Raw genomic sequence first — 22,361 nt, 5'->3', positions numbered from 1 at the left:
CTGCCTATTACATAAGCAGGCTGTGGGTTTTTTTTCTCAGCCCGAGCCTGTGCGATTTGGCTATAGTCATGCAGTCAGCCAGCTTAGCTCACTCTGCTTCCCCTCACAGCAGTGACTTGGCATCCTTCCAGCCTTGTAATCTCCAATGTAGACAAAGAACAGGTGCTCTTATATATGCTCTATATACTCGCTGTATACCACCATCCCTGCACCACCATCCCTGCACCACCATGTAGCAAAGCACTGACGAGATTATGACCATAAACACAGAGGGGTAGGACTTCAATTGAGTAAAAAAATAGCATTCCAAGCGGAGTACAAAAATCCTTTTTTCTTTCGCATTCATTGAGGGGCACAGACAGTATTTAACCTTCAGGATTTTCAAAAGTAGTGATTGTTTGCTGTATTCCTCACCCCTCAGACTAACAGGCCCAAGAAAAATCAACAAAAAACTGGGGACTACCTGCCCCTCAAAGAGCAGCCTTGAGGACTTTACCCTAGAGACTCTCACAGCTTGAACTGAATCCAGCCAATGGAGGCAAATTTTATTTTAATGAGCTGGAATGAACAATGTCCTGTTGAAGAGGTAAATGGCAGAAGATACCTTTGGAAGAAGTCTTGGTCCCAAATCCCTCTTTGTCCCTATGCAAAACTAGAAAGGGTTCCTTGCAGGATAAGGCGGCTAGTTCAGAAACAGACATTGCTGAGGTTATAGCTACAAGAAATATGACCGTGGGTGACACTAGAGAGATGAATGTCTCTAGTGCATTAAAACATCAGTTTCTGAAGTGCAGAGGGAACCAGATTCAGATCCAAAGGAGTGGAATAGATGGCGGGATCTACATGGGAGCTCACTGTACAAATATCTTAAATCAAAGATTATAGGCCAACAGCCTCTGAAACAGAATAGAAAGGCCATAAACTTGATAGTGTTGAGAGCCAATCCCTGGTTAAGACCCAGCTGCAGGTAGGAGAGGATTAGGCCCACAGAGACAGGTTGAAATCCTGGGTATTAACTGTGAGACCCGCATCAAGTGATGTACGCCTTCCATGTCCAATTAAAGACCTTGTGAGAAGTAGACTTCCTACCTTTTAGCATTGTAGGAATCAGACTCAGAAATGCGCCTGTCCCTCAGGCTTCAACAGCTGTGCCATTAACGCCAGTGACCGTGAAGCAGGATGGCAAATTGGTCTTTGGGTCAGGAGATCCTGAGGATCCAGCAGAGTTGGATCACTTATTTTGATGATCCCGCAGTGTTCGATTGGAGAGAGTGGTCTACTATGGACTAGTGAGAGAGCTACTCAGACCAAGTGGATGAGGCAGTCACTGGCTGATCTGCTTTTCTTTGTGTGCACATTGTTAGGTGCACTAAGCAATGCGAGTACATTTTAAATCTGCTTTTAATTAAGTTTGCAAATGGTTTTCTGCTATATGCCACTTTTAATCTTTTTGAGTGTCTATTAAAAAATACAATGGCCACATATTTGCTTTCAGAAAGATCACTGATCCCATTTTGGAGAACAAGTGCGTTGGACCATACAAAAGTACTTTAGTTATGGACTATATGAAAAGTTGAGTAGGGTTCTAAATGTGTGAGGCACTTCATGTGGAGAAATAAAAGAAACAGGGTGTGTATACACAGTGGAGATATTTGGTGTGCATATACATGGATAACTATCTAACTATCCCTTGATGGGGATGTGACAAGTGTGCAGTGGGGCTCACACAACGGCAAGCACCTTGGTGTATACCTGAGGCTCAGATGAGCGTTCAAAGGGCATGCCCACAAACTGGTAGTGCAGAGGCCCCCATAGCAAAGCTTAGGAATCGCTGTTATGCTGGAAAGATGGGGATGTGTAGGAAAGCGTATTTGGAAGGAGATGACAGATTTGGTAGATTCCATTCAGCATTTTTAGACTTGAATGAAGACATCAAGAGCCCTGAGAGAAGAAATGGGGTGAAGGCCCCCTTGGAAACAGTCTATAGATTGGAGTAAAGCATCCAATGCTGTTCTGCCTCAGGAAGTGGAGCAATGACACATTAATCCAGAAGACCCAAAAGTACATGGGAAGCACTCCGTAGCTAACTTTTACCCAGAACAGAGTCTGGAAAGAGCCTCATTTGTAATCCAGTGCCTGAAGGTCCACAATGTGGGGTCTGGACACGCTCTAAAAGCCAGGCTGTGGATGACCGTGACTAAATAACTGCATTAAAAGAGACAAAGCTCCAACAGTGATGCAATGAAAAGTATTGATTAAAAAATAAGAAAGATGAAAAAAGTGCTAACCAAAAATAAGGTTTAAAACACAGCAGAGCTGAAAAAAAGACCTGTCCATCCTCCAAGGACACTAGCAAAAAACTGAGGTATATTGGGAGTAGGTGGGATTATTCCGGTCTCGCCTAGTTTTTATGGCAGGCTCATAAAGCTCGTTAATGGTGAGCGTTCATTGCTCAGCACCGTCAAATGACCACGCTGGCCAATGAGAAGCGTTTCTTATCCAGGGACCAGGTCCTGGAGCTAAGAAGTGCTTCCCATAGGTCAGCGTGGTCATGTGACCGTGGTGACCAATAAGCACTCTCCATTTGCGAGCATTTTAATGAGGTCTTTGTAGTAATCATACAGAAAAAGGGCCATAAAAGGCTTTAATTGGCATAATAAAACACTTCTATTCCAAATTGGCCAACTTATAATGTTATATTGAAATTCTCTTTTAGTAGAAATTGCCTAGGCCACTATAGACAAGTGACAACATTTATTCAGCCACATATGTGCCTCCCCTAGTAGAACATCTGGAATCATGAAAATTTCACAAATGCACCACAGCACACTCCTAACATGACAAAAACACACAGTGATTGATGTCATGTTGTTTTCGTAATGCCTCAGTTAACTCATCCAAACTCTTTGGTAGGGGTCATCTGCAAACTGTTACCATCGACAGAGGCTGCTATTACAAGAAGACAATATTATGGCATGTCATCGCTCTTTAAGAGTGACGCTTACATTTTATAGAAATATTAATGCAATTAAAAGAACTCTAGAAGATCTAAAATTCATGGGATCGTAATCTAGAAAATCAACAAGTAAACAAGGTGGGAGTTTTACAAGGTTATTCAGTCATCTATAGTTACATACTAAAAAGTCCAAACATTTAAAGACAATACATGACATCATTTATGCCAAAGTAATGATTACTGCAGCTTTCCTCATTGCTCTATGGTGATATCATAACTTATCATTAGTAATATCAGCACCCCGCCGACGAAGGTGTCCAAATACCATTACTGCTTCTTTCATAGTTTTTCTGTACAGTAATAATATCAAGACAGTCTGAAACAATAGAGACAATTCAGGCCCAGTCCCCAGGGGCCACATCCAGACAAAGTGCCTTTAGTTCTGCTGCAGTTTGATTGCAATAAAGCAGAAATTCCTAGAAAGGCATGACAGTAAACTACACTATTTTACCAAAAGTATTGGGACGCCTGCCTTTACACGCACATGAAATTTAATGGCATCCCAGTTTTAGTCCGTAGTGTTCAATATTGAGTTGGCCCACCCTATGTAGCTATAACAGCTTCAGCTCTTCTGGGAAGGCGTCCACAAGGTTTAGGAGTGTGTCTGTGGGAATGTTTGATCATTCTTCCAGAAGCACATTTGTGAGGTCAGGTACTGATGTTGGAGGAGAAGGCCGGGCTCGAGGTCTCTGCTCTAATTCATCCCAAAGGTGTTCTATCGGGTTGAGGTCAGATCTCTGTGCAGGCCAGTCAAGTTCCTCCACCCCAAACTCACTCATCCACGTCTTTATGGACCTTGCGTTGTACACTGGTGCGCAGTCATGTTGGAACAGGAAGGGGCCATCCCCAAACTGTTCCCACAAAGTTGGGAGCATGAAATTGTCCAAAATGTCTTGGTATGCTGATGCCTGAAGAGTTCCCTTTCGCTGGATCTAAGGGGCCAAGCCCAACCCCTGAAAAACAACCCCACACCATAATCCCCCCTCCACCAAACTTTACACTTGGCACAATGCAGTCAGGCAAGTACCATTCTCCTGGCAACCGCCAAACCCAGACACATCCATCGGATTGCCAGACAGAGAAGCGTGATTCGTCACTCCAGAGAACGCATCTCCACTGCTCTAGAGTCCAGTGGTGGCGTGCTTTACACCACTGCATCCGATACTTTGTACGATAGTATGAGAGTATTGAAGATCTCTGTTACATGACAACAGGTGACACTACATATTATAAACTACAGTGTCCTACCTCCATGGTGATGTGAAAGGCTTCCTCCATTGGCAAGAATTTCCTCTCTAGCAGCAAACTGCATTGTAACAGATACAGGGAAAAACAGATACAGGGAAAAATGCTTTATTACTGCAATATGGATGACAACAGGGAGATGCAGATAACTTATAACATGTAACACATTTTAAATGTATAAATATGAACGTTCTGTAACTCTGAACCAGGTTGGGACAATTCGGTGAACAAAATATTCAACCTAAATATGGGCATCAGAACTAACCCAGGGGCACATAGAAGTGCTCTATCTTTTCACCGCTGACATTTTCTGCACGCTGCTGTACTTTATGAGAGAATTATGGGGTAACCTTTTTTTGCCCGCTATATGGCGAGAGCAGATCCTGACAATACTGTCGAGATCCACCCCCCTGGCTGATTGACAGTGCCTTCATAGTGTCTATCTAGAGACAGAGCCAGCTGTGCCCGTCCCCGTCCGTCCCTCCAGTCAGCGCTGGAGGATTGGAAAGTGGGGGATGAATCCTTGCGAGGAGCAGTGACCGACAGTTACCGGTCTCTGCAGGGAGATTATCAGGAAGTGAGCGAGCAGTAGTATGTTTAGGCTCACTTCCCGATCAATAGAGCAAACCTTGGACAGTTTCAATGTCACATGTCGGCTCTAACTATTGGGATGAGTGTAATTAACTCACCCCATAGTTCTGCTTGAACAATGCTGCTTCCCCAACAGCTACAAGTACTTTTATTTCCTCACTTGGGTGTCCCTAAATCTATGCCTGCAAAACTGTAGTCAAGTGTGCTCACCAGCTTAAGCACCAACATCTCTGCAGCCTCACCCACACATACCGATGCAAGGAAAGGAAGGCTGTAGGTCATAACACAACAGGCTGCAGTAATTTGTTTTAGATAGATTAAAGAACTCCAGGCAAAACTTTTATTAACCAATGCAGTGGGGCTACGCCGCCGCCCCCCTCTTGTCCCACAAGGATTAAGTGCTCGTTATCTTCTAGGTGCTAAAATAAAAAAAAGTTATACTTCCCTGATCGTCAGAACCAGCTTGCTCTTAGACCGGTTTAAGAAGGTTCTACTGTTTTAAGAATGCTCTACTGTGATTTATACTGGTCAAGTGAGGGGGGGGGGGGGTTATTTTTTTAATTTATTACAGGTATTTATATAGCGCCGACAATTTGCGTAGCACTTTACATAGTTGCACATTAACATCAGTCCCTTCCCTCAAGGAGCTTACAATCTAAAGGTCCCCATCTCACATACAGTGCCAATTTTAGAAAGGAGCCAATTAACCTACCAGCATGTCTTTGGAGTGTGGGAGGAAACCGGAGTACCCGGAGGAGACACCCACGCAAGCACAGGGAGAACATGCAAACTCCTTTGCAGATAGTGATCTGGCCAGGATTCAAACCAGGGACCCCCAGTGCTGTAAGGCAGAAGCGCTAACCACTACACCAGTGCTGTGTTTGGTTCCTTGTAGCCCACCTAGCCATAACCCATCTGATTATACGGTCTTTCAAGGCACACAGTTATAAGGAAGTGCAGAAATATCAGTAGGAGAGCAGAAAGGTTTCAAATCACAGTATTAGATATAGTTAATTTGAGTCCAGCAAGTAGTCTAACAAACACATTTTAAAGATTATTTTTTTTAGAATACTGAAAACTGAAAGGAAACTTCACAGCAGGACTGTTATGCGTCATTATTATTTTGTCAGATCATGTTCTTAACTCTATGTCTGCTGAGAATTCTGAAGCAACAGACTACTTATACATTACCTCGATTTCTTCGTAGACATGCACTGGGTCACTTATGCCTCTGTAATTAAAGGCAAAGTAGAAGTATACACAGGCACCTGCATCATAGGTTTGCGTGACCCTAAAAGAAAAAAAAAAATCGACAAAAAAAATTTGTTTCAGCACATACACAGCTTAAAGATACTGTGAATGGTATGGTCTATATAGCAGTGCAGACATCATAAAAACAAACTATTCACAGTCTACTTTAAAAAAAGTGTCCCTTGACAGCTGTTCTAACCCAAACCCAACTTTATCTATTATGAACGTCACTTAAAAGTAACCTATGCTGTATATGTACCTTACCCCTTGGAACAACCTCCCCTTTCTTTCTGGTGCTTGTTCACATGACCAAATGCTGCAGGCCAAATCTACCTGAATGTGATGGCCACAAGGCCCTTCAGCTGAGGACATGACATTTGGTCACATACAGCTCCACTTTAGGAGTGAATCAGTCACGTGTAAGAAAAAAAAATACAGCATCCGGTGAAAACATTTAATTTTTATTAAAAATATCATGCTGCCATTGCCAATTAAGAAGTGGTAGAATTGAGGGCTTGTTCACACCATGTCCAGACCAGAACAGTTTGCTCCCAGACCAAAAAAGCATCCCAATGTATCCCTATGGTATCTCTGGACTCTGTTTACATCAGCGCAGTCCGTTTTGGTCCAGACAAAAAAAAAAAAATACTACTCGTCTCATTTTCTTTGGTCCAAAATGCACTGGAATGCATGGACATGCATTAAAAATGCATGCAAACATACAGGAAAGCCCATTTTAAGCCAAGGATAAATCCACACCGGAACACGGCAAAAAAGTACTCCACTGTGTTTGCAGATCTGCTCCGGACATGGTGGGAACATCGCATGGATGTCGCATAGTGCCAATACACTGCAGATAATAAAGTAGCTCGAAATGGCTGTCCCTCCCTTTATTACAAGTGCAATGCTAATCAAGCCACTTGCTTGTAAAATAAAATGTCCGAAGGAATTTTAAATAATTTAATGCCAAAGAATTCACATGTACTTCTAGGGAGCTTTCAAGAATTTTTTTTTTTTAGGATAAGTCATACTTTAAACTTGACATGCATGTACACAAAGGTCTGTGCTGACTGTGTGCTTTAAGCTTGGCAATAAATAAAAAATATCACCTATAAACATGCTGTGATAAGTTATATAGTGTGCAAGGTCGGAGGTTATCTACTATAACCTAAATTTAACAAAGAGGCATTGAACATTCCTCTGATTTTGTAGACTTTGTGAGACGATTCTAACATTTAAACATTACAGTTTTATAAAGTAAATATGAGGAGCAAAGCTCCACACATAAGATGGCAGCCATAAGTATAGATCTACTATGTAACAGGCAAGTGTGTATGCATACCCAAAATACACAAAGAGGATAAAAACAAAATCAATGCTTTCTCACATTTTCAAAAGATTAAAAGGTATAGACTTATAAAAGCACTGAATTTGACATTGACCAAACATGCTGAGCAGGTGAATCTTCCTGGTGCATGTATTTTAAAGTGACACTAAACTCAGGAGGTAAATCCTAAAAAACACCATAAAAAAGCACCTTAACTATTAACAAAAACATAACTTAATCGTGTATCACTCGGCTGTAGATCCTCAAATCATCTCTGAATTGGTGCTGACACTGTCCTTTCTTCTGGAGGGTGGCTACTTTTGTTCCCTGTGTGTTGTAAAGTAGCCACTGCTGCAAGCTCTCTTCCATGATGGACTACAATCTCATGTTTAGTTTACTTATTTATATTGAGATTGTAGTACATCACAGGAGCGAGCATGGAGCATTGTCTACTTTACAACACACATAGGGACTCCGGTGATGGACTACAATCTCAATACAAATAGCAAACAAAAAGCCTATTCGCCAAAGCACGAGTGACAAGGAGACAATGGAGGAAAGCAACTTTAGAGACAGGGGCAAAGCATTGTCATCCAATAACAGGAAGTGTCTCAACAAGGCACTTCATGGCAGGATCACCTTTCTATTTATTTTAATCAAAGCTGAAGATTTGGCAACTTTTAAAATGTAAAATCACATTAGTGTTTATATTACACTTTTTTTACTGTGTCTATGTGTGTGTGTGTGTGTATATATATATATAAAAAGCATCCTATCTGTACCTCCTTTTCCCTTTTCCAATTACAAAGTTGAACTTCCTAGTTTGGCATGTAGATCAGTTAGATCAGTCTCCCACAGTCCATGATTGTGTCAGTTCTGTCTGGGTACAAAACTGGGCCAAGTTCTCGGTCACTTGATTGGCCGAGCTGAGCATGTGCGGTCTCTTTCTGTTATAGAAATCCTGTTGATTGGCAATTTCTTTTAAAACCGAACTGCCATTTTAACACACAACAACAAAGTGACTTGTGTATGCATCCTTACTTTGATATGACCTGAGTTAATATTTCAGGTCAAGGCAAGTTATCCAATCTTCTAAGAATACCGTAAGAGGACTTCACCCCAATGATACTGCACCACATCCTTATATAGGAAACAATGTGGAAGAATATATAGTAGGGCTTTTAAGGTGCATTCTTCTAAAAAATCAAGGGGGGCAAGGAGGTACTCAACCTCAGTATCTTAATGATAGGAACCACAGTACACAGAAGTTGATTTTCCATTTTAAGAGACCTTTAATGTTACTGAGTTTTACCTAAAGCTTAAATGTCTCCTTCATTATAAATAAGATTCTATTTAGGTGTAGAGAACCAGCTATACATCAAATGTAACTGAAAACTTTTATAAAACCACAAAAACAAGGTTCCTTTAAAAAAACATCTATTTATAGAAGTGTATATAAATATCTAACTATATTTAGGTTTAAAAAATGCATTTGAACACTGTCCTCTTTCATACACGTCTATAATATGAATTTGCAGCCTCTGCCAAGACTATCAATACAGCTATTAAAAGCAGTGGCTGCCATGTAGATCAGATACCCCGAGATATACACATCCCTATAAACAGAATGCATGTAAGCATAAAGGACTCAGTATTTCCCATGCTTGTGGAATCCACTGAGCTGCAAACGAATTGCTGTCCCGCTGCATTACTCTTGCTGAAAGATTGAATGCTGCAGTAGCTATTGAATTCCAGCTGTTAAAACATATTCATAAAACTGGTAGAGAAGCAGAATTCATACATAGAATCAGTGTGTGATGTAGTTTACTGCTCCCTGACAGACTACTCATCAGCTCTTCCAAAAGGACAAGTCGACTCAGAATCAGTCATCTTTTTAAAGGAACATTAACATCGCAACCAGCTGCAAAGGATGACTTTTGAAAAAGACAGTGCCAAATATATGGTTATACCAAATACAATTAGATTATATGGAGGTCAGATGTAGTGGTGGTTAGGGGGTTAGTAAAGTAGAACTGAACAAAAATGAAGATTTGCTTTATCTAGAAATGTTATTTGCGCCTAAGCAGTACCCTGCTAAAGGTAAATACTAGAGATTTAAATTGTAAGTCCTCATGAAAAATAAGCAGTGACCTTCTTGGTATAGGAGCTGTATATCTGAAGTGTGAGATTTAAGGCACTGCTACCTCTGACTGCTAGTCTCAGGAGATTTTGTGGTGCCACTATTGCATTGCTCACAGTTTAATGAAGTCTGCATCAATCTTATTTCTGATGTGGGGGATGTCTCACGCCAGCTGCAAGCAAATACTGAATATGGCTGAATTTTAGAGAGAACTCTATTGGCTGCACCTATTTTTCATTATATCATTTGCTCATTGATAAAATAAAAATGTTAAAACTCAAGAAGTTATGTAAAAGACTGTAACTGGTATTCAACAAACACCCCACTAATCTTTAAAAAGAAAAAAAAAATCACTATTCACTTACACATATGCTAAGCACAGGCTTGTGTTTTTCTAGATGTTTGATGAGCAATCTGATTCCCAGTGGACCATATTTTGATTAAGTGCATTATTTAAAGCAACTCTTTCTTTCTTATAATGTAGCTACAGTGCTAGTGGGAATGCAATGTAGCTAAAGTGCTACCCTGAATGCAACAGAAGAACTCTCAAGTGCTTCCTCATGCCTTTCATTACATTCACAAGCATTTTGTGACCCCCGCCTAGAGCAATCTGCTATGGATAACCAATAAGGAGCGGTAGAAAGCAGGATAGGGTGAGGCAGCCAACAGCTTTCATTGGAAAACTAACATTTTGTTTCCTAGATTTCAGGAATCAGGGGTGATCATATTCATAATTGGTATGTACAGGCACCTGAGGGTGTCTATGTTACCTTCAGGCCATCACTTTAGCTTTATTATAGTGAACGAGGAATTCTCTTAAGAATCCTTAATCCATGGTTCATTTGGTGGCTTTGGCCAATAAAAATCAGTGTATAGCAACCTAAGGGTTCTTAATCAGGATACAACTGGTCAGTTACTTAAAGAGACCCTATCATCAACTTAGGAAATTGCATAAGCTTTTCTTACTTGCAGTGTTTTACTTTTCAATTGTCTATATAACCTTTTATGTAGCTTCTGGGGAATAGCAAATAGTGACAGCTTTGAGTCTGTTCTGGCTGCTGACATAACATCCAAGATGGTGGCTCCCAGCAGCCATCTCAGTCCTTTTGTATGTCTATGCAATGAAGGCATTTACAGGTAAATAATATGCATAACATATGTTAAATGCAGATATAAATCATATGGAAAGATTGTTCTTAAAATGAATGGTCTGGTGACAGGGTCTTCACATTAATAGCATGCATAGATTATACAACCATGTATACGCACATATCAGATATTGAATATTGTCCAGTGACAGAATACCATCTAATGCCTATATCAAGAATTAACACCAGTTTAAATTTGCATTAGGGGGGAAAAAATGTTGACACGGGATATTATCTCGTGTCACCTCCAAGGTGCATAGTATAATGTCAGCTATTGTAAGCTTCAGCAGGGGAAAGGGATCATAATAAAATCTAAACAAGAACTGGAAAAGCAGAAGAAACATGACTGTGGATTTTCCACACAATGCTGTTTAATTTAATGTACTATGAAAGTACAAAGAGCATAATATATGGAGTTTCACAGCTAAAAATAACGTGTGCTTATTTGGACATGAACACCAAGATCTGCAGTGTAAAACTATCCTGTGTGCTTTATTCATTCCTGGCCAAAAATATCCTGGGAACATATAAAAAAATGTCTATGTTGGCTCAGCCATCTGTGAATGTTCTACCACTGTGATGCCCATGGATTTGCATGATGAGCATAAACAATGTTACAGCAATGTTTATATCATCTTTGAAGATGGTGTTACATGCTAGAAGCTAATAAAACTTCTAGGAAAGTTGGGTCCAGAAGTAGTTTTAGAAAGTTGCATAAATGCTGAATGTTACAAAGTGGACATCCATTGTTCACTAGATTACTGCAAAAGCAGGGTTTGCAAGACTACGAAGAGAGACTGCCATAGCCTGACACATCATGGATATGTGGTTAAGAGCGCCTCTTAATTTTTTTTATCTCGCTTAAAAGTTTGTTTAGGTCATTTATTTGAAAGGAAATATCAGATACAGCCAACGCATTTCAGAGAAAATGACAAAGCAAACCTAACCCACAGCCCAATCTATTATAAGTAAATCATCAAACTGGAATTCCAATTTTATAAGTTGATGTGCATGAGGGGTGTGTGTAAGCTTATGAGAGGGAGTGTGCTCATTGTGGGGGTTGCCAGTGTGATATTTGTTGGCGGTGGAAAGAGCAGGCTAACAAGGCTGTGGCATACAGTCTGTAGATCTGCAGCCTCTAAGAAATGTGGTCACCCTCTTAACTGTCAGGTATATGGCACATGAGGGTTAGGTGGATCAAAAGCGTATGTCAATATTTCACAAGCCTTCATTTAAATGCCCTTTTTACTTACCTAAATCAGCAGTCACGTGATGCTCCAGTCCTGAGTCTTTTCTCTTCTACTTTTACAGGAGGCAGGGTCTTTCTTCGGGTGTCCATATCGCTGCATGTGTGACATGGACACTTCCTATTGACTATACAGCAGTGGGGCCCTCTAAGGGTCCAGAAAAGCCAAATGCAATGGTGACATCAGCATGCAGGAACTGGCTATCGCCGGCACATAATACAATAAACCATACCAATTTGGAACCATATCACTTTCAGTCAGAAAATTATATAGTGCCTTAAAAGTACCATGACCTGTGTGGAGAAATTGAGTGTTTCTTTTTGGTTGTGGACACTAACCCTCCTTAAAGTATCGCTGAACCAGGAGAAAAATACAAAATCACAACACAATGGGAACTTTCAAAGGATCGGCCTGCTAAAGTTAAAGTGAGGGTACTGACATGGCTGACTTGTGCTAAAGGTGCAGGCCAAATTTCTTTGCACATAATTACAATGCATGAGTAAAACAATCAGCCCAAAAAATATTTTGCTTGCGTGTGGCCATCATATGGGGCTAAAAGTTTACGCAAAGCGCCTAACAAACCAGTTTTCCGATAGCAGTGCAGAAGCAAGATTTACATCTGTCCACGCTGCTGGAGGAACCCACAACGAAGGATAATCAACCCAAGCCTGACCATAAACGTGTAATGACAAACCAGAGAATATGTTTGACATTTTTGTGTGAAAGAATTTGGTTTACAATTCAAGCTTTGTTTTTGTTAGCACTGCCGCATGAAGATATATGCCCTGCAATTATCTCGACTGGAGAGAATAGATAATAGAGACACATTTGCAACGCACCACCAAGAAAGTTTTAAGGGCATTTCCTCAGATGTTGAGGATTTTAAGAGATCTGTTATTCATCTTTTTACCACATCCTTCAATTATTTTGTTAAGTTCTAAATATAATCTACAATTCTGTTTACAGCTTTGGAAGTTTTTAACAACCCAAACTGCTAACAATTTAATCTAGCTCAATCGAGTAAAAAATAACACGTCAAAGAGAGATAAAAATGTAACTCAGCTTGTATAAAACAAAAAATAAAACTCCCAACAGTTCTTTTCTTGAGTGGTTCTTTCCAATTTTAAACTCATAAAGTGCTGGTCGTAGGAATTAACGACCACGCAATAATAGTTTATTTATATTATGTTCGTCAAACGGTCTTTATTCGTTTAAAAATTTCCATCATGAAACCTTGATGCGATTTTTATTCGGTTTCAATCGCAATCAATGTACTGACTTTTACAAAGGTTAAGCACTCCAATCAATCAATCTTACTCTAGCCTGGCTGAGATGATAAAACCTCAGATGACTAACCAAGAGCAGCTATGTTTCCTCTAGTGTTATAGTATTAAGATGTCCTTTCGTCATAAAATCATGCAGTGAAGGCACTAAACTGTAATGCTGTCTTATATGCAAGAATTACACAATTAGGGATCCATGATGCGTAACAAACTTTCAATAAGAATAGTGTAGGAGATGTTCTGACAAGGCAGACGTTGACATACCTGCACGTTGATAGTGGTGGAAACTGAACACCTTTTTCTTTGCATTCTCGAACAATTCTCTCTTTGACATTTCGACAAAGATCTAGCACCCTACAATACAGAAATGAGCATTCACAACTATGTAGAGCAAAAAAGTAGAAGAATGGTTATTTCCCACCCAGAATTTTCACTTTGCAAAATAACTTTGTAGACGTGTTAGCAGTAGTTTTAGACTGACGTATTCAGCTAGAGGTGGCTCAATATCAAAGAAAAATATTTGGCTGTGGATTTAAGCCTTATTCCAGACAATGTTATTTTTAATTTTCTAAAGAGTGTCCTTTATTTTGGGGGATCTTCCCTCACTTCTACCTTTGATGTCCGTAAAAGAATAGGGGGCTCAGTTGTCCCCAGGACAGGAAGGTACAGACCGCAACAAAAAAATATATGCATACATACACAAACAGTATTTCCATTTGGTTTCAGATTCGTTAAGGGGAGTATATACAAACTGCAGTCAAAAATCTCAATGGTATGGACTGGTGCTAAATACAACAAAGGTAACATAGATGAAGTCATCCCTCTGCTCTCCCTTTCTTAAGAAGTTTCAGCATGAGATGGAAAACAGTTTGGAGTACAGATGTACTTTGGATTACCGATTCACTGCGTTGTCTTTCCCCTTTCATTGAACTGGCAATATTTACAGCAGGATGATATTGAGACATAATAACATACTTATGCTAGCTGTACTATAAGTGAAATAAATCTAATGATCGTCCTACATGAAATAATTTTTTTTTTACATTTTCACTAAGACTCTGGTTTTAATTACAAGTACATTCACAGTATCTAATCAAAGCAGTGTTTATACAGTGATTCTAAAGTTTGCAAACAAATGACCGCACGCTGTCAGGAGCAGTGTTTTTCAGGGATAGAAACATGGATAGAGAGAAGCCATTAGGTCATTAGTTTTACTCAAGCACAGCCTGCCAATATATGCAAAGTCTTACCTATCCCATGGAACGGAGGTTTCAAATGACTCTCCTATCAAATAATAATCCATGCCAAGATCCTACAAATATATAATAACAAACATATTCTTATGAAATGGTCAGCAATATGAAAGAAAATTATTAATTACTTACAGCTCGCTTTTAAGACAATACTGGTATCAATATCTACATAAAGATTTAGTAAAGAGTAACATTTAGTTTAATTCAAAGTTGTCCCTGAGGAAAAAATTGGCCCTACTCACAAAGATCACACAATCTGCAACAATCTTGAGCTGGTCTGTTCTTTCTTTGTTCACGCAGACTACATTATATGCTTATTATTGTCAATTGGAAAGAAGACAACCTTTAGGCCACGACTAAAGGTTGCTGGACAAAAAAAAAATGTATATATATATATTTTTTCTTTCTAAGGGCCATCCATTGGCTGCGTGCATCAGCTTTAACTTGTACCAAATATGATTATCAGCTGGTAAAAATATAAAAAGAAGGGAGTGAGAGGTAAGTGGGTTGCACCGTGTCCCTAATCTGCATTGCAAACAACAAAAACAACTACAAAATAGTCTGGGGCTTTTAAGGTTCCACAATTAATACAATTTCATGTATCATTATGTATTTTAATCAAGTAGATTTAAAAAAAATACTAATTTTATTAGTACGAATATTTAAAAAACATATATTTAAAAGCATTTTGGCCATTACAGAGACCAATTATACTAAACAAGTGTGGGACAAGAGTAACATAAATATATCTTGGCCAAAGTCTTCCAGCTTGGACAGCTTCAGACAGGGACAGCAACATTTGTTGTCTATCCCAGATGTGAATGAGAGGGCAGCATCAATCCACAAACTATTTCTCCTCAGGAAAAAGCTTGTCATTTCTAATGATGGACGCCAAGGGACAACATAGGAGGATCGGAGGGAGACTTTCTGGGAGACTTTTTTCTGAGGAAAAATAGTTTGTGGATTGATGCCATCCTCTCATTCACATCTGAGATGGACAACAAAGTTTGACTGCATTTGAGGATACCTCTGCTGTCCCTGTATCAATTCATATTGGGTTTGCTTTTTGAATTCAATGATCTTCATTAATGCTCCTCAAGAAGCACTTGCATGTGAAACGCATTGAGCCTATTATTATTTACAGCCTGTCCAAGCTGGAAGACTTTGGCCAAAATATGTATATGTTACTCTTCTTCTATGCTTATGTATAACTGGTCTCTGTAATGGCCAAATGCTTTCACAAAAAATATGTTTTAAATATTTGCATTAATAAAATTATTATTTTTTTAATCTAAAATACATGAAATTGTTCTTATTGTGGCACCTTAAAAGCCCCGGACTCTTTTGTAGTTGTTTTTGTTGTTTGCAATGATTATCAGCAGATCAAGACTTATCTGGAAAACATCCTATGTTTGAGTACAATAAAGGGAACCCTATACAGGAAATGTTAGCCATTTGGTATAAAATAATTTCAACTAAGTCACAAATAAAAACTAAACCTGTATCCCTTTTGAGAGAATATTGATATTCTATGGACTAGAAACAAAGCTGCTACTTCACTGCTTAGTCAGGAAGTACTTGCTATGAACTTTTAACATTGTTAAAGGAGAACTATGGGGTCAGTGTTTTTCCCCATAGTTCTCCTTAGGGTAACGGGAGGACACAAACTAGCGTCCTCCCGTTACCCTAAGCTCAGTATACCGCGAGCTACAGCTCGCGGTATACTGAGACGCTGCAGCCAGAGCGGATCCTGACTTAGATGACGGGATCCGCCCAGCTGCGTGAGTGTCAGCTGGCTCTGCCTATCTAGAGGCAGAGCCAGCTGTACCCGCCACCTCCCCCGTCCGTTCCGCCAGTCAGCGCTGGCAGATCGGAGCGGGGAGAGGGGAATCCAGCCCCTCCCCCTGTCACGGCAGAGAGCCATGACAGGATCGAGAGGTGAGGGAACCCGGTATGTTTTCTGTTTTCCCTCACCTCCCGATCTACTGAGCCGACCTGTGACAGTCTCATTGTCACAGGTCGGCTAGAACTATGAGGTGAGTGGAAATCACTCATCTCATAGTTCTCCTTTAAATCTGATCAATAAATGTGCATCTCATTTAAAAAACAAGAACCATGAAGAAACATCTGTGTGCCAGTAAAGTGGTAACTCAAATGCTAAAGCTGTGCCAATGTTAGAAATGTCTCTCCATTTACTTTAAAGTTCCTTTTAGTTTTGAATACAAATGAGGAAAAGCTAAAACTTCTGTCAGCTTATTTCCACAAAGCCTATTGCAGCATCGCTCACTTGACTCACTTGGTCAATTCCAGCTCCAGTTTTTTTTATTTCTGCCTGTGACTCGATTGATGTTCATTCACTTCCTATCCAGATGACACCCATATAAGAAATGGGAGAGCAGTTGTTACAGGGACAAGAAGGCACAGACCACCATCAAAACGCTGTAAGAAGTTATAACCCTTGCCCACTCTACTAAAAATGTGTTTTTCTTTGTCCATGTCCCCAGTCGTGAGATTTCTGTCCTGACAGCAAGTCTTGGTTGGAGTTTAATCCGAGGTATCTAATCTACTGCATCCAAGCACAAACTGCTCTATGAAGAGGAGGGAAGTAAGACTGTAGTTCCTGAAGCCTGTGCTGTGTAACTTCCTCTCTCTTTGCTTCTTGCATCACTAATCACATTCAAACTGTCAGATAAACTGAATCTCTAAGCAAGTAGGTAATTCCTGGGTTTCATTTTCTATTCTGACAGAAGTCAACCAATGAAGAAGCCACCACCATGTACCTAAATACTCCATTCTAACAGTTTTGTGTGGCTTAGCCTTTAGGAAGTTTGGCAATATATATTGTTTTTACCTAAGAAGAAATAACTCCCAAAAGTTGGCCGCCAGTCATATTTTATGTACAGTAGCTTCTTGGTAGCTACATTTTTCCAGGCCTTGAGCAGTGCCAATCACATTTAGAAATGGTTTTGTGATATTATTTTCATGAATAGAACACCAAGTCCTTCCTGAATACATGGCACTAGAAACCACTTGAATGGAGGCTGTCCAATTTATTGTTGACTGGATAAGTAGCAAATAACACACTGCCTTTTCTATTGATCGCTTTCATATCTAAACCCAGCAACATCTGCACCCCCTGAACTAATAAGCCTTTATGTGAATTCTATTGGAAGGGGAGAGAACTTGCACAGAAAATGACAGCATGTTCTCGAAGAGAAAAGCAAAGATGTGCAACACATTTAAAAGGCCTCCTTTATAAAGCGCTCAACATTCTCTGGGGTCAGAATATGTCAATATCCACATTGATGAGCAGACAAAGAGAAGAGGAAAAGAAGGGTGACCTACCCGAAGGTAAGCAATGACAAATGTCAGCATGTAACCTCTCTGGCCATTATCTTCGCCTGCTGCTAGGCCTCTGCAATTGTAAAGATGGTCAATGATTAACTGGGTATTTATGCACAATCGTTACATGCTGCTCTATAGTATTTCAATTGAATAAAAACACACAAACACATTTACAAAGCTTAAAACAATGACGTCTGGCTGGAAAAAATGTATGCTATTAATACAATGTAACAATTTAATTACAATTCCAAATGCTGTGCTTTTAATTGCAATTGTGGATAATTTGTCTTGTTTCTGGCTTAGATAAATTATTCAGACCTGCCAACATTTTGCACAATTATACAGCTAGGAAGAGGAACAGTTTGTCTGATCATCTTTTTTACATTAAATTCTATGATTCTTGGCAGTAGTGGCATGGCTTGAGGCTAAGCCAAAATAAAGCATGTGTTAAAACATATATAAACCTTAAAACTAAAATGCTGACTTGCAATGACACAGGTTATTCACTCTATAAACAGACTTCTAAAGTTTTAAAAGCAGCAAAGAGGAAGGCAAGCAAAGTGTTTATATATATATATATTACACATACACACACACACACTGTATATTGGAATGTATGGGTAATTATACTTTAGCATTTATTTTAAAACAGAGTTCCCTCATTTGGTACAGGTATTTAGGACCCATTCACAGTAAACACATTACATGCATTGTTGCAATGTGGTGCTATTCTGTAAGACACCCCAAAGCACCCTTGCAGTGTAGCAATGCAATAATGTGTGTTGCAGTGCGTTGTTAAAAATACTACATGCACCCTTATTGGTATGTTTTTTTGCGTTGGGCAGCCCATTCATTTCCTAACACAGCGCAAGATAAGCCATGTGCATTAAACACACTGCTAAGATGTGAATGTGCGCTAAAGGGGAACAATAATTAAATTATACTTAAAGCAGGTATTACATAAAAAATGCAAGACCGGCTTATCCTTCGGACGTCCCCCATGGAATACTATATAAATATAATCAAACTTAAAGCTGACCTTTACCCATATGTTGAAATAACTACAAACACACCTTTCGAAATGTTTAGTAATGACAATCTACAAAACACATACTTCTAGATAATTGCCGGCTTTGTATTCTTTGCATACTTTATTTCTCTTTTCTTCCCCAGTCGTCTGGCAGTGGCCATGTTAACTAAGGGCAAATTACTAGCTCTCCTATTACTTCCTGAAAATCTGGCACATGTGACCAGGACATGTGACCATCCACATCCCCTCAGGGGAGGAAAATGCCTTTCTCTGAGATTAGAATTCCCAACAATGCTCTGCTGATGTAACCTTCCCAGGATGCAACGCTTTGGCCCCTGCATAATCTTTCCAGAGTAGATTAACTCTATTTGTAAGTAAATGAAAAACAAGATGATCTAAAATCAACATGCAAAGCTACAAACTGCGGTGAATTTTAGTGAAAGGGGGTAAAGGTTCGCTTTGAGGAGAAAAGTGAAATATATACTTTGCACTTTGAATTCTGGCACCTAAGGTAATGTTACTGGTCTTTCTGTGAGATCCTGGGAAAGTGGAGGATCTCAAAGGATCAGGAGAAGACTAGCACAGTGCAAGAATGGGATTTGGGAACATCAGCTTTCCCAGGAAATTGCAGGACGGTCAGGGACATTACCGACTACTAGGAGTCAAGGAGAAAAGAAAGTACATTTTTCACTTTTTCCCTAATGTGTGATTTTTTTTTTTTTTCCAAATGCTTAATTGCACATTTTTACATAAGGAATCAAAAGAATAAGCCAACCTTCCATTACGTTGCAAGGTCTGCTTCAAAAACTACCTATTTAGGGCTTGTTCACACCAAGTACAGAGCAGATGCAGAGCAGTTACAGAATGCATCCAATGTATTCCAATGGCATTTTGGGCTCTAGTTCACAGAGCATGTAGAAAAACTGCAGCATGCCCTGTTTTGTCTGCTCTGTAACGCACCAAAACGCATAAAAAATGCATGCAAATGCCCTGCAATGCAGTAAAAGCCCATTTTAGGCTAAAACAAAACCGGCCCGGAACGCATCAAAAACGTGGCAAAACACACTGCACTGCATGTGCAGAAACTCATGCAGATCTGGTCTGCATTTGGTGTGAACAAGCCCTCAAGTAAGCATGTAAGGTAATGTAAGTAACAGTGGAGCCCCATAACCTAGCTAATTGATTATACAACTACAGACAACAAGGAAATCATCCATCTGGTCCGTCTCTTCCAAGGCATCAGAGGCAGCATATAATGCAGGGCTTCAATGACCAAAAGTGGCAGGATTTATGGGGATCCCTTTTTCCCCATGACCTGTGTGTGGCCATTTCTCAACATGACATTGCTGAGCACTGCAAAAACACATATGTTCCAAGTAGAAACGCTTCTTTATATGCATGCTAGTCTGTTATGATGATGGCAATGGTGTGGGTGGGCAAAGACACAAGCCTTCTACTGACTCCTGGCAATACATTACTCTGAATATATCTAGTTGCGCAGATCAGCTCATCTGTATGATAATGGTCAGAAACAGTGGCGGACCTAATAACCAAAGGGTCCCTGGTGCAAGATTTTATCTTTCCTGGTCAGATGCCCTGCTCCTGCAAAGCCCACACTGGATGAACAGGATAGTGCCGCTTGCTGTCCACAGTGACAGCCCTGGAGCCTCCATGCTGCCCGGTGCTGCAGCATCTACCTTGATCGATCTGCCCTGCCAGCTTGCTTGGGAAAGCCGCGGACGGGTCGCATCTCACTCGGCACAACATAGCCCCGCCTCCGGTCCCGCCTCGGCCCCTCCTCTTCCACCACCTGACCGTTCTCTCTGTGCGGCCCAGCTCGCCGCAAGGACCGCAACCGCTTCCCTCACCCCATCAGGGCCCTCAGGCGGCCGCTTGCCTTGCGGTAGTGCCCGGTACTTTTGATCGATCACCGGCCTGGCTGTGGGGGTGCCCTGGACCTTACCCCACTGGGCCCCCCAACAGCCTCAGGCCCCGGGCCCTCGCACCGGCGGTAGTTCCGCCACTGGTCAGAAAGCAGGTAGCTCAGCTTCAGTAACCAAGACAAAATAGGAGGAGGTCCTGGAGTTCCTCTTTAAAGAGAGTGAACCTCTCTATGTGATACAGTAATCCCACTGTCAGTGTGGCTCATAAAAATGTGGGTTGTGTTATATGCCAAGGCTACTTTTTATAGCCACTTGGGCACGGAGCGGGGATAGAGAACTGTCTGGACTCCAGATATTTACATCACACTTTTATGATGCTTAACTACAAGAACATATTGCTTATATTCAACCTGAGAACCTGAAGAGTGATAGCAAAAGAAGAAGACCTAGTGGTCCATCAAGTTTGCCCCTTAATTGATTTTTTTTCTTTTCCTGTGAGCACACCCTTTTTGGGCTGTTTTTTTTTTTTGCCTACAGCTGTTGGTTGAGTCACTGTTCAGTCTAAAAGATCATGCACAATCCCAATACAATATACACAGAGATTAACACACTCTATACGGAGGAACAACTGACCAAATTGGTTAACAAAATAAATGGTTGGGAAATAAAACAAACATGTCTGGGTACAAAACCAGTCTTTCTAACAAAGTCTTTCTCTGTGTATTTACCAAATCACTGCTCCCTGCAGGGATTACCCTCCTCCCCTCTCCGATCCTCCAGCACTGACTGGAGGAACGGATGGGGGAGGGGGCGGGTACAGCTGGCTCTGCCTCTAGATAGGCAGAGCCAGCTGTCCCTCACGCAGCTGGGTGGATCTCGACAGCATTGTCAGGATCCGCCCCGGTTGCGGCGGTTTTTTAGTATACTGCGAGCTGTATACTGATCGCAATATACTGAGCTTTGGGTCACGGGAGGACGCTAGTATATGTCCTCCCGTGACCCTTAGGAGAACTATGGGGAAAACATCCCATAGTTCTCTTAAGTAATTCTTACAGGTCTTGTTCCTCTCCAAGTCTGCCAATGGACAGCTAAAGGAGATGCAACAGACTGATAAGCTTATCACTCTGTTCCCCCTTCCTATCAACACAAGCACATGATCACTGCCCTTTTTGATAACTCACAGTCTGAGCTCTGCTGTTCAGGGACTGCAATAGACTAAATCCAAGTTAAAATGTAGGTACTTGCACTGCTTGCATTTAAAAAATACATTCAATTATCATTATAAACCTGAAATAATTTGTGTATTTTATATGTGATTGGAGTTCGGCTTTAAAGTATCTCTAGCCAAAACCTTTAATTGAATGTTTTGTATAAGGTATGGAGGGTTAGAACTTTCAGATTTTTATTGTGCAGAGATTCACCAAAAAGGTTAGGGATGCAAATGAGATTTTTAGTAGGGTTGCAAGAGGGGATATGCCCACCTTTTGGAGAGATCTCTCCTCACTTCCAACTTTCCATATTGTCTCCAGAAAAGGAGGCAATGGAAAACATCTCCCAATAGGACAAACACCAACGCCGCCCCCCCACACCCACACAACATTG

At 40.5% G+C, this 22,361-nt stretch overlaps 1 protein-coding gene across 2 annotated transcripts in view; it reads right to left on the bottom strand.

Annotated features, from left to right (window-relative positions):
* AGPS (alkylglycerone phosphate synthase) overlaps positions 1 to 22,361 on the bottom strand; it is a 161,280-nt gene that overhangs the window by 15,740 nt on the left and 123,179 nt on the right. For both annotated transcript variants that reach the window (XM_018558082.1, XM_018558081.1), the window contains exons 16-20: positions 17,847 to 17,916; positions 14,499 to 14,560; positions 13,513 to 13,602; positions 6,044 to 6,143; positions 4,265 to 4,322 (exon numbers count right to left, since the gene is read on the bottom strand). In XM_018558082.1, the coding sequence (XP_018413584.1) occupies positions 4,265 to 4,322; positions 6,044 to 6,143; positions 13,513 to 13,602; positions 14,499 to 14,560; positions 17,847 to 17,916 (380 nt within the window). The remainder of the gene's footprint in view (positions 1 to 4,264; positions 4,323 to 6,043; positions 6,144 to 13,512; positions 13,603 to 14,498; positions 14,561 to 17,846; positions 17,917 to 22,361) is intronic.

Source organism: Nanorana parkeri, unplaced genomic scaffold (assembly GCF_000935625.1).
Source record: "Nanorana parkeri isolate BGI_ZX_2015 unplaced genomic scaffold, ASM93562v1 scaffold319, whole genome shotgun sequence".
NCBI classification, from domain to species: Eukaryota; Metazoa; Chordata; class Amphibia; order Anura; family Dicroglossidae; genus Nanorana; species Nanorana parkeri.
Note: the sequence above shows the minus strand (reverse complement) of the source record. Positions and strands in the feature narration are given on the sequence as shown.